This window comes from Polyodon spathula, chromosome 29 (assembly GCF_017654505.1).
Source record: "Polyodon spathula isolate WHYD16114869_AA chromosome 29, ASM1765450v1, whole genome shotgun sequence".
NCBI classification, from domain to species: Eukaryota; Metazoa; Chordata; class Actinopteri; order Acipenseriformes; family Polyodontidae; genus Polyodon; species Polyodon spathula.
The window spans coordinates 5235965-5248694 of NC_054562.1; the positions used below are offsets into that span (position 1 = coordinate 5235965).

At 43.5% G+C, this 12730-nt stretch overlaps 1 protein-coding gene across 4 annotated transcripts in view; it reads right to left on the reverse strand.

Annotated features, from left to right (window-relative positions):
* Positions 1-890: 890 nt before the first annotated feature.
* The window catches only part of LOC121302240 (methylcytosine dioxygenase TET3-like), a 55549-nt gene continuing 43709 nt past the window's right edge, over positions 891-12730 (reverse strand). For all 4 annotated transcript variants that reach the window (XM_041232080.1, XM_041232079.1, XM_041232078.1 and 1 more), the window contains 5 exons: positions 11197-11347; positions 10638-10727; positions 9071-9208; positions 7869-8223; positions 891-7720 (listed from right to left, as the gene is read on the reverse strand). In XM_041232080.1, the coding sequence (XP_041088014.1) occupies positions 5892-7720; positions 7869-8223; positions 9071-9208; positions 10638-10727; positions 11197-11347 (2563 nt within the window). In that variant the 3' untranslated portion in view covers positions 891-5891. The remainder of the gene's footprint in view (positions 7721-7868; positions 8224-9070; positions 9209-10637; positions 10728-11196; positions 11348-12730) is intronic.

Below are 12730 nucleotides of genomic sequence, written 5' to 3' on the forward strand. Positions count from 1 at the left end.
TCAATATGCTATTTATTTCATATGGAAATGACATTAATTATTTTTTTAACCATTAAAACATACACCGTACAGAGTCCTGTGTAAGATGCAATCTGATTTGCACCCACTCAAGGTCAGAGACCCACTGTGGAGTGGCCAGCAGCCTGTACTGTACAGAACCCCCTACACAATTCTCTACATACATCTGAGATGTAGAACACGTGATTGAATGTCGCCATATATAAGGGAGACACACTTTTCCACAGAGAAAAATCTGTACTCAAAGCTAGCTCCCAGGTAACACCAAGATACTAGTATCTTAAAGCTGATTAACTAGGAAATAAACCTTTCAATCACAGTGACTGCGACCCATTGCTCTACTAACGCTGGCCTCAAAGTACTTACTAAAGCTGACTCTAAAACAAGAGACAGCAGTTTTGTTTTTCCCGCTAGCTTACTCAAGACTCTGAGCTGAGCTGTTCTGTTACAGAATAGCAGAACCACGTTTCATGTTGACGTGGGATCATGTTTCATGGTTTTAGGAAATTAACAGATTTAAAGTTTAAGAAGACACCAGGAATCGCTGCGGTACAAGTTCTGTTTTTATGACGACAGCTGCTAAATATTTACATTTTTTGTTTGTTTTTTTGTGTTCTCTCTCAATATTCTTTTAAATAAACTAGTTTTCAAGTTGTCATTAATATTATTATAAGCATTATTATTGTTATTATTATTATTATTATTATTATTATTATTATTATTATTATTATTATTATTACTAAAATCAAGTTTAAAAGTGCTTTTATAAAAAAATTCTGCTTTTTTTCAGTATTTACAATAAAAAAAAAAAAAAATATTCTAAAATAATTCAAATAATATTTGCGTTTTCCGGGCATGGTTGATTAAAAAAAAAAAAAAAACGATCCCCTTGTTTTTTGTTTTTTTTTATGCCAGTGTGTTTGTAACATAAGAAAATAAAATGCAAAGGTTACAGTAAACTGGATTGATTCTCAGTTGTGTGCCTATAAAGCACAGGAGAGCACCATGCTATCCTTAGCAGACAGATACACAGAACAGTACACTGAAACACCTGTCTCATTCACAGAGCTGGAAAAAAAAACCACCACGCTTCCCAAGAATTGAGACACTGCTCTGGGTTAAAGAGATCAACAACCACGCAGCCCCTCCCTAAATCAAAACATACATTGTGTGTATTCCAAACACACTGGGACCCAGTTACGAAAGACTGAGTAGCTTCAAAACTCATTTCAGCTTCCTTTTTACTAGTTCAAGGTGTTTCTAATCATTGTCAGAGGTTCTGGCCTCTGCTGCTCCAATATATTGAGTTGTTATTTTAAATCAGCCTTTACCTGGTCTTGAGCTGTTTTGGGCTTGTCTGCAGAATCCTAAGTGCCGGGACTGAACAGCCTGTCTCATTTTATTCAAATCAAGTGAGACTTTGACCTTTCAACTGCCAGTCCCACCTAGTATATGCATCACCTAGTATATGTATCACACAGTTTGAATGGAATGAGGTAGGCTGTTTAGTGCCGGCAGTTAGGATTCTTCAGATAAGCTAAAAGCAAGTTCAAGATACTGGTAAAGACAGAGAACAACGGCAACTCAACATTGCAAAACCACAGTGTACTGTCACACACAATGACAGCATGATAGCCAACGTCACAAAACAGTGAAAATGATATCTGAAGCTAGTTAACCTTCAGACTCTGTTTCTCAAGGGATCAAATGCAGAAAAACAACGGCTGTTTGTAAAAAGACACGCAACACTTAGTGAGTAGGTTCTGTTCTGAGTTTGTCTGAAGTTTTGCACCATTGGAAATGCACGTGAATGCTGGAGAGTTTGAATTGAGCACCGATTCTGTTTGCTGCCAAGTAAATGCACGCCGCTCAGAAATAAAATGCAGGCTGAACTTCCGAATGAAATACAAATGCAGATTGTGACCGTGTCTACGTCTCTCGAAGAGGGTGAGAGATTTGGAGCCCTACATCAGACATCGTTTCTCAGTTCAGGCACAACAGATGGAAGTTGCAAAGCTGTCTTAAATCATTAATGAGAACGCCTTTGCACATTTCACAGTATTGTAAAATGCAAAGCCCGCTGCCCAGCTGCACTACCGTATACAGGTCGTCTATAACACACCCTGGCGTACAAGTTGAATTCTGTAATTCATTAAAAAAAAAAAAAAAACTAAAATATTTTAATAATAACAACAATAATAATATTCATTATTCTTTTTTTCTGGATCCTTATTGTAGGAATCATAGACAATTTTTAAACCAAATGAACGGTGTGTTAATTAAAACTGGAATTGAGAAAAAGTAATTTGGTCATAGGTCTCAATTCAATTTCCTTTTAGCTGAAAGGGAAATCGTACATTAACACATTTTGCTTGTATCAAACGTTACTTCGCATTTTGTAAAAATGTATACAGTGAAAAAGCTTTCTTAAAAGCAACAATATATATTCTAATAAACGAAGCAGCCTTCACTGCAATTTCCCCTTCAGCTAAAAAAACAGCTAAATGAATTTGAGATCTATATATCTTTCCATAAAAAAAAATAATAAAATAATAATATAGTTAGAATAATAATCTCTTGGCCTTTTTTCATTATTCAGTTTTCACAGTTCAAATTACAATGTTGTTTTGTTAAACCAGGGTTATCACCAGAGTCCATGATGTCAAGTTTCAAAGCCTGTTTTTTAAAACTGCAAATTGAGAACTCGGTTTGCCCTGACACGGATGTAATAACCCGTAATCATTTGTAAGTGCTAAAAACTGTATTAATAACTCCGCTGTTAACACTGCAGTCGAAGTGCAATCCCAGATACACTAGATTACAACTCAGGAAACAAATGTATTCAACCTTTGTGAAGTGCATGGATTACAAGTCAGATGATCAGATCATTAATAAAACAGGAGTCTAGGTTTAACCCTGGTTTGATTCATGTGTTCAGCTTATACGCTGGTGAGTCCGGTATGCAAGCTGCATTGGAAATGCGCCACAGAGCTCGGGTATACCCGTGCCCTCCAGGACCTTCTTCAGCGTTCAAGGACTGAGGGCTGTAAGGGAGCACCGTAGTCAATCATTATAGTAAACGTGAATAGCACCAGTATGTAGATCTTGTCTGCGTTAAGATGAGTTGCGGTTTTGCATTTGCTGTGCGCGTAGCAAGGCTATCGTTCTCCACTTGACTGCCGCGCGTGTCTAATTTAACAGACACGCGGATTATGTAAAAAATGTGTAACATTTTTTGCTTTTGATCTTAAACACAGTTATATCTAAAATGTATTAAAAACAATGTTTTATCTTAAACATTTTTTTTTGTTGTTGTTGTTCTAAACTTTTAATGCAGAATAGCATTTTTGTAATTACAAGAGCCAAAGATCTTCGCTATTTCTTTTATAGGATTTAGTCGTCTAAAGTGTGACATTTTAAAACCCTTCATATATAATTCTATCAAGACAAGCAATAAGCAGGTTGGAATTTTGTCAAATTTGTACATTAAAAAAGTTCTCTGATCGTCTTATATTTCTTAATAAACTCAAATAAGATTACTGGCAGACGCGCTCAAATTTTACCGTCTGTCCGCTTAAAAAAAAAAACAAACTACCAATCCAATAAAAATAAGGAGTCACAAATCCTTTAAAATCCTTTAAAAAATTGAAGGGAACTTGTCTTGCAAGACAAAATATACATAATTAACTCAGAATCAGGTTATTATTTTTATCTTTATCAGAAATACTTAATTAAAAAAATAATAAAAAAAAACATTTTAAAGGTTTTCAGGGGTATCCTTGTGCCCCAATTTACAGAAATGGGAGAGACCTTTTTGATGACCGACCCTATCACCAGCGACGCTAAGTTGCCATACACCCCATGAGATCTCGGGGTATCTTGGAGTACAAACCAACACTACAGTGTTGTGTCTGTACCCAGCACCATGCCAGCTCGCGCTGCGGCGACACAGTTAGCCATTCCAACCTGGATTGTTTGTCGCTTGTCCCTGGCAGTTTCGAGTAGAGAACGGTCTACAGCAAGCACAAAATGTCCCGCAATGTCATATAAGAGCACCAGGAACATAGTATTTCTGTAAGTGCGTAAGAGGCATACAAATAAAAAAAATGTGCTGGACAGTCCCTCTGGGGTTAACCTCAATCCCTATGCATATGTAAACACAAACCTGTGAGAATTCAAGTGTAGTCAAAGCACACATACAGGGTGACTCATAACCAACCGAGCATGTGAACAAACTACTGCAGAATGCGAATTAAGCGCCAGCGTTGGCACGGTAACTAGTAATTTGCACAGGACTGCTGTGGGTGGGTATGGTCTGTCTGGATGTTTTTCATGGACCGAGCACTTCAGGAACAGTGGCTTGAAATCCGGTTCCAGGAGACCGGGAGCCCTAGTTTGAGGTTGCTGTATCAAACCCCAAGACTCCACTGGTGTGCTGTGTAGTGGACTGAAGCCTAGTTTCCTAAAACCAGGTTCCAAGCCACAAAGTGGCTTCGTGTGCTTAAATCTCTGGGAATACAAATCCACTTTGTGGCTTGGAACTTGGTTTCATGGACAATGCATGGCACACCAGAGGAGACCTGTGGCACCATTTCAGCCAAGCTTGAGTGACACAGCAAAGCTGCCTCAAACTAGTTCTCCTTGTCTCCTGGAAGCAGGTTTCAAGCCACTGGTCCTGAAAAGGTAGCTTCATGTTCCCAGGACTTTCTGAATCCCCCCCATCAATCAACACTGTACGTGTTTCTGTCTGCTGTCTGCCGTCTAGGGTTGAAACTATAACGATAACTATAAATCATAACTATAATAATGCATTTTCTTATGGTGCTGGTGGTTATGAATCACCCAGAGAGACCGATATCAGCATATTCTCAGCAGATGCATTAGATGCAACATGATGTGCTATGTCACAGTAACTTGTACTACATGTGTAAGGACTTTGCATGACAAACTCTGTGCTTTGCCACTTGTGAGACCATACTTCATGTGATAACAGAGTTAGTATCCCACACAGAAGCGTGCATGCGTCAAACACACTCAGTGATTACAATATAAAGAGGTTCCAGTGTAGATGTCCAGTTTTGCACAGCTAATCTGCTTCCTGAAGACAGTGGCACTCACATTAAGATGTGCTGGAATTGTGGAGCTTGTAGTTGTAGAAAAAGGCGCCCAGGTGATTCAAAATTTCCTGCATGTTTTGTGAAAATGATGTAGCCTGTTCCTCTTTGAGTTTGGAGAAAGAAGCAGGGTTTTCAAATCCACTTTCTTTCTCTCTTTCCTAAATTGAAATGTTATTGTTGTTGTTTTTAAATAAAATAAAACTAACAAAAATTACAATAAATAGTAAAAATGAAAATAGACTTTAAAAACTTTTTGTGGGAGAAGTGTACTACTACTACGTTTACTTCTTCCGGTTATGTGCAAGTTTTTAAAAACTCGGAGAGAGTGAGAGAGAGAGAGAGGGAGAGAGAGAGAGAGAGAGAGAGAGAGAGAAGACTGACTCCAGAATACGTTGCCCGTTGTTTGGTTGTTGTTGTTGCTGTTGAAGTTTTTTTCTGTTGTCGTTTCTTTTTTATATATAATCTGCACACTTTTAAAAAATAAATTAAAAATTCCTGTAAACTCCACTGTATCCAGCCCCCCCCCCGAAAACCACTCGGTTGTCTGAGGATGAGAGAGAGGAGGATTGAAAATCTCACGCTCCCAAACACAAAAGAACAAATAACAACACAAGTATAAATCCTCCTCTGTCTGAGAAGAGGCAAGCACCAGGAACAGCTAGAGCGACCCGCAAGAAGGAGCTGCTGTTGAATTTGAGGTAAAAAAAAAAAAACACACACAAAAAAGAACGATGCTAAGGTCCACGGCGTGGAATCTCAGATCCAGCGGCTGTAGGGTCCCGTGACCTGCGTGTAAGCGTATGAGGAGACCGTGATCTGAGAGTTGGTGTTGAGGCTTGTCCCGTGCCGCGTAGGCGGGAAATCCTTCTTGTCTCTCGCCAGTGCTTCGGGGGCCGGGCTGGCGGCGTTGCTAGCCCCCCACTTACGCTTCTTCACATAGGCCTTGATGTCCTCCTGGGGGATCCCGAGCCGGGCGGCCTCCTCCTGCCTCTGCCTGGCACGCTCTGCCAGCACCTTCATCTTGGCCTCCCACAGGGCTGTCCCATGGCAGGGCTGATTGAGGTTCTTGTGCTGGTAGAAGACCAGGGAGATGCGGGCTGGGTGGCTGCGGTCTGGCTTCTTGAGAGGGGTGGTGGCGTGGAGCTCCCGTCGGGCGCACTCGATCAGGACGGAGCCGTGTGCCGGGGCCACCGCCACGCCCCCGATGTTGGGGTCCAGGAAGTTGTGCTCGCTGTCGGACCACTCCTCTTCGGGCTCCCTCCTCCTCCTCTCCTCCTCCTCCTCCTTCACTCTCTCCTCTTTCTCGTACGGGTCCCAGAACATCTTGCTGGCTGAGGCTTCTTCCCCGCTTGCCTGGAAGGGGTTGGGATACAGCTTGCCCTCTGGAGTGGGGATTGGGGTGGTGGCTAAACTGTGCCCTGAATTGGGAGCAGCTCCAGCGGCGGCCGAGCCCCCATAAGACTTCCAGGCCTTCTCGTGGAGACCGACTGGAGTCGGACTCCGGTTCTCCCACATCTTGTCAGGGTAGCCCCCGGAGGCCGGCCTCTTTTGGCTACCGACACCGTTCCCTGGGTTGCTGTTGCCGTGATTGTACCCCATTTGGCTCCAATGTTTTCCTTGCAGGCTGGGGGAGGGGGTGCTGGAGTTCTCGTTGGGTTTGAAGCCGTAGGGATTCCCCCCTGCAAGGTTCATGTGGTGGGGGGAGGGAGATGGAGAGGGGGACTGGGAAGGGGAGGCAAGGCTGCGGTGGTTCATTTTGTTCCAGTGTTGCTGCTGCTGTTTCTCCACACCCATCGGCGCCTCCACTAGCCCGGGGCTGGCTCGTGTAAGAGAGGAGGAATCCCACAACCTTGTGTTCTCCTGGAACTTAGCGCTGCTGTTATTCCACGACCTCTCCGGGGCCAGATTCCCGTTCACTTTGAATCCCGGCCACTGCTCGTGTTGCGGGGCCGGACTGGACCCTGGAATTCCACCCACATCCACGCTGGGAAGGCTGGGAATGCCGCCGCAGTCGGGATACGGTGTGTGATCCAATGGCTCCTGCTTGATGACCCTCGTCAGGGGGCCTGGAACACTCCTTGTGTCCCCTTGGATCTGACTAGTCCGGTGAGGAGCGGAGAACTCGGGAGAGCACCGCACAGAGGGAGGGTAAGCCGACTCTGAGAACTCGGGATAGGAGTGGTTCAGGCTGGCCTGCAGGGTGCGGACGTCCGGCTTTTTTTCGTAGCCACCTGCACCAGCTGCGGGCCAGCAAGCCCCGATCCTGCCCTCGTAGCCCAGAAACTGCGACGGGAAGATGTGGTTCGGCGGGTAGTTGTAATATCCATAGGGCTGCGGGAACTTGGGGTGAAAGCCGTTGATCACTGCAGGGCCTGGAGGTGGAAGCGCTGAGGGAGGCAGGCTGGACCTTGCATAGTACGAAGGGTAGGAGGGGTAGCCGCTGTTCATGGCGTAGGCGTCCGCTGGTCGGCAGCCTCCCAGGACGGAGTAGCCATCCAGGGCAGGGTTGCAGTTCCCATTGAAGCCCTCAAACCGATCTTTGTGCTCCATCTTGATGGTGGGCTTCACCTCCTGTTTGGGGATGCCTGATTAAAAAAGAAGAAAAAAAAAACCATGAGGAAAAATTACTTGGTCTCGCGACTAACTAGTTGTGCAGCGCTTGTTAGTATTGCTTTTTTTCTATCTCTGCTTCGCGGAAAAAATTTGCAAAATGTTATTTTTTTTCTTGGTCACCTTTGTTGAGCTGCTGGTTCTGCGTCCTGCCTGTCTCGTTGATCTCACTCTTGATGATCTTATCGGGGATCTCCAGCGCCTGCTTCTCCTTCTGGTTCTTCTTCTTCTCCGATGCGGATTTCTTGGCGTCCAGCCTGCGTTGCCGGCACGACTTGGCGGGCTCCGGGAGCTTGCGCACTTCGCGCCGGAAGTTGGAGAGGACCTGGATGGCTCCGGATGTCATCTTGCGCTGCTGCCCCTCCTCGCTGCCGAACTCATCAGTGAGGGAGACCTTGTAGAGCGGCAGCACGTGGAGCTGCTCATCCTCCGCAATCTTACCCACGAAGCGGTTGTCTTCCTTCGTGAGAGTGCACACCTGCCAGGGAGGGGAGGAAGCATTCGAGATTAGTTCTGATGCGGGTCCGTGAAACCCCATCCTATAAATTCCAAACTGGTAAAACTGGAAGAAGAAACACATGGCTGGTTTCACAGATACCGATTCTCACTGATGTAAGACCTAAGGTAAAAATGTGTTACTGCAAAATTAGTCCCGATGAAGGTATGTGAAACCAGTCACAAGCCAGTTAGACAAACTTTCCGTCTCATGCCTTCTTCGGTAGTTGAAGTGTTTGCCAAATCCAGAAATCATTTTGGAACAGTGGGTGGGTAGGGTTAGGGTTAGGGTTGGTGTTGGGGTTAGCGGTTAAGGGTTAGGGTGGCTAGGTGTTGTCAGTGTTTTTAGGGGGATGTTTTTTTATAACAGGCTGTGCTGTGTGCATCAGGAGTTATTTTGGTAACCCTCTCTGAGAAGGCTTTGGCTTGCAATATATACAGTTCTGGCCAAAGGTTTTGCAACACCCTGTAGAATTAACTAATTTTGCTTCATAAAGTCGAATGAAACCTGCTGAATAATGTTATGTTAACATACTGAATTACATACCGCTCTGTAGTTTTTCTTATGCATATTGAAAAACTGATAAAATTGAAAAATGTGACATTTTGAAATCTAACATTAAATACTGTAATATTATAGCTTCCGGTAAAGTTTTTTGCAATATAATTTCATAGTTTCTTTGGTTACATGATGTTTACTAACAGATCTGAATTACATTCTTACAGGGTCTCAATCCTAAAGTTCTAGGTGATGCAAAACCTTTGTTCATAGCTGTCGATAGTAAGTGCAAGATTGCTGCTGTATTGTAACCCGCATGCTCCTGACGTACCACCGTGCAGCCGTTGTAGAGGTTGTGCTGGTCCTTGTGAGCGTGAGCGCAGAAATCCATGCAGGCCGTCACTCCGGAAAACGGGCGTCCCTCCTTCAAACCCAGCCGACAATCCGGGGCTGACTGCTCGGTCGAGACCTGAGGGAGAGGGAGAGGGGGAGAGGGTAGAAAGAGAGAGGGAGAGTGAAAGAGGCAGAGAGAGAGGGAGAGGGTAGAGAGGGAGGGGGAGAGAGAGAAAGGGAGAGGGAGTGATAGAGGGGAAGAGTGGGGGAGAGAGAGGAGGGAACAAAAGAAAGAAAGAAAGAAAGATTATTACATTTCCAGTCAAACCTGCCTGACATCACTCCTATTAATGTTACTCCTCCACTTATTATCACCACATCAGCAGAGACAAGCTCCTGGTAATCTGGGTGTTATCACACTCCAGTTACACACTCCCTTGTATTGTACACTTCTTTGTTTTAATGCTGATTTTCCCAGGTTTTTGGTGAAATCCTGGTAAAATCAACTCTGCTTACCATCCACAGTTCTGCACAGTCCCTTTCAGGAGACATTAAAGGGTTTGGCTGTGTTATTAATGCTATTCCTCTGGGATTATATTATAACTGATTGATTGACCTGCTTTTTGCAATGGAGATTTGGTGTAGAACCCAAAGCCCCAAGCATTTAATTTCAAAGGGCCTCTTGTTTGTGTTTCCTTGCTGAGATGTTTTCATTGAGCTATTTAGTAACCAGACATCATTTGACCCTCCCTGTGAAACCCCAAACGAACAAGTGAGCCATTTCAGACTGTGAACTAATTAACTCGTCGATAATTAACTAGAATGGTAAACTAATGTTAAAGCAGGCTCGGTGGTCCAGTGGTTAAAGAAAAGGGCTTGATACCAGGAGGTTCAAAAGCCAGCTCAGCCACTGACTCCCTGTGTGTGACCCTGAGCAAATCTTTATTTTTTTTTATATAGCGCCTTTCATAGTGGACCACCATCACAAAGCGTTTTACAAGACACAAGACTAGGGTGTGTGAACTATGCATCAGCTGCAGAGTCACTTACAAGAACGTCTCACCTGAAAGACGGAGCACAAAGGAGGTTCAGTGACTTGCTCAGGGCCACACAGTGAGTCAGTGGCTGAGCTGGGATTTGAACCCGGGACCTCCTGGTTACAAGCCTGTTTCTTTAACCACTGGACCACACAGCCTCCAAATTACTGAACCTCCTTGTGCTCCTTCCTTTGAATGAGATGTAAAATGTTCCTTTTGGAAGCGACAGCAGCAGTTGATACATAGTTCACCCCCTAGTCTCTGTAAGTCGCTTTGGATAAAAGCATCTACTGAATGACTAAATAAATAATAATAATAATAATAATAATAATAATAATAATAATAATAATAATAATAATAATAATTAACCTCCCCCTTCCATAATAAAAACCCAAAACGCGCTGAAGCAACACAGACGGCAATTTTGTAAATCTGTCTTTTTTTGTTGATTAACCCTAACCCAACCCTAACCCTAACCCTTACCCCAACCCCAACCCTTGTTCCCCCAGTCCAGCTTCAACCCCTCACCTGGTTGGTGTAGGCCTGGGGGGCTAGCTGCTTGTACAGGGGGGCCAGTTGTGTCGCCAGTTCCTGGAAATTGTCTCTCAGATTCTCCTCCTAAAAAGAAGGGAACGGTAGGGTTATCATGCTGGTGACGCCAGACAGGAATACACCAGACTGCAGCCCAGTTGACTTCTGAACACAACAGCAGTGCTGCTAACCAAAGAGGCACAAAGTTTACACCCATGCCTTTCGCGTTAGAAGACGGAAGACTTTCTTTTTTTAGTGCTACTGTATATCTTAAAACTTATTTATTGGTTATTTACCATGTCAAATTAGCTTGCCTTTTGACCTTGCTTTACTTTTTGTTAAGAAAATACAGAGCTGTACCAAATGGGACTAAAAACTCTTTTGACAAGCGTTTCGACCTGAAATCTTTGTCTTCGATTGAACTTCTTTTAACCTTTACACTGTGGCTGATCAAGCTCTTAGTAAATGCTGTACCTAAGGTAACAGTGGGGTAGTGCAAGATCAGGTCTAATCTGTGAAGCCCTGGGGGACAGGCAGGTATATGCCGCGGACGCACCTCTTTGGGGTGGTCCCCGTGCAGTCTGAACTTGCGTGGAGTCTTGCTGCGGGCGTACTTGCAGCCGTTGAAGTACATGCTCCAGGAGCAGCCGAACGAGAAGGAGGCTCCGCAGGAGTCAGGATCCTTCCCTTGGCAGGCACAGGTGCGACTGTGGGGAGAGAAAACCATCAAAGCACTGCAATATCGCCACACCGCAATACTGCAATACAGTGACATTGTGACAGTGCATACCGCAATACTGCGATATTGTTACACCAAATGATTACTTTTCTCAAGTTTTTACAAAGGAGGATACGACATCCAGTTCCATTCCAGTTTTACATAACTTTAGCATAACCAAGGCTGAAGTGTTAAAGGGACTAGGAGTTCTTAAAATAAACAAATCACCTGGGCTGGATCAGATCCTCCCAGTAGTACTCAAAGAAATGAAAGACGTTATTTACAAACCGCTAACCAAGATCAGGCAACAGTCAATTGACACAGGGGTTGTACCGACAGACTGGAAAATTGCAAATGTAATACTGATCCACAAAAAGGGAAACAAAAGGGAAACAAAATTGAACCAGGTAACTACAAGCCTGACTTCTATTATATGCAAACTTATGGAAACTATAATAAGATCCAAAATGGAAAATGACCTATATTGTAACAGTATCCTGGGAGACAGTCAACATGGTTTTAGGAAAGGGAGAGCGTGTCTAACTAACCTGCTTGATTTTTTTGAGGATGCAACATCGATAATGGATAATTGCAAAGCATATGACATGGTTTATTTAGATTTCCAGAAAGCTTTTGACAAAGTCCCACATAAAAGATTAATTCTCAAACTGAACGCAGTAGGGATTCAAGGAAACACATGTACATGGATTAGGGAGTGGTTAATATGTAGAAAACAGAAAGTACTGATTAGAGGAGAAACCTCAGAATGGAGTGAGGTAACCAGTGGAGTACCACAGGGATCAGTATTAGGTGATCTGCTATTCCCAATCTACATTAATGATTTAGATTCTGGTATAGTAAGCAAACTTGTTAGATTCGCAGTCGACAGAAAAATAGGAGGAGTGGCAAACACTGTTGCAGCAGCAAAGGTCATTAAAAAAGATCTGGACAAGATTCAGAACTGGGCAGACACATGGCAAATGACATTTAATAGAGAAAAGTGTAAGGTACTGCACGCAGGAAATAAAAAAGTGCATTAGAAATATCATATGGGAGATACTGAAATTGGAGAAGGAATCTATGAAAAAGACCTAGGAGTTCTTGTTGACTCAGAAATGTCTTCATCTAGACAATGTGGCTATAAAAAAGGCCAACAAGATGCTCGGATACATTGTGAAAAGTGTTGAATTTAAATCAAGGGAAGTAATGTTAAAACTGTACAATGCATTAGTAAGACCTCATCTTGAATATTGTGTTCAGTTCTGGTCACCTCACTACAAAAAAGGATATTGCTGCTCTAGAAAGAGTGCAAAGAAGAGCGACCAGAGTTATTCTGGGTTTAAAAGGCATGTCATATGCAGACAGGCTAAAA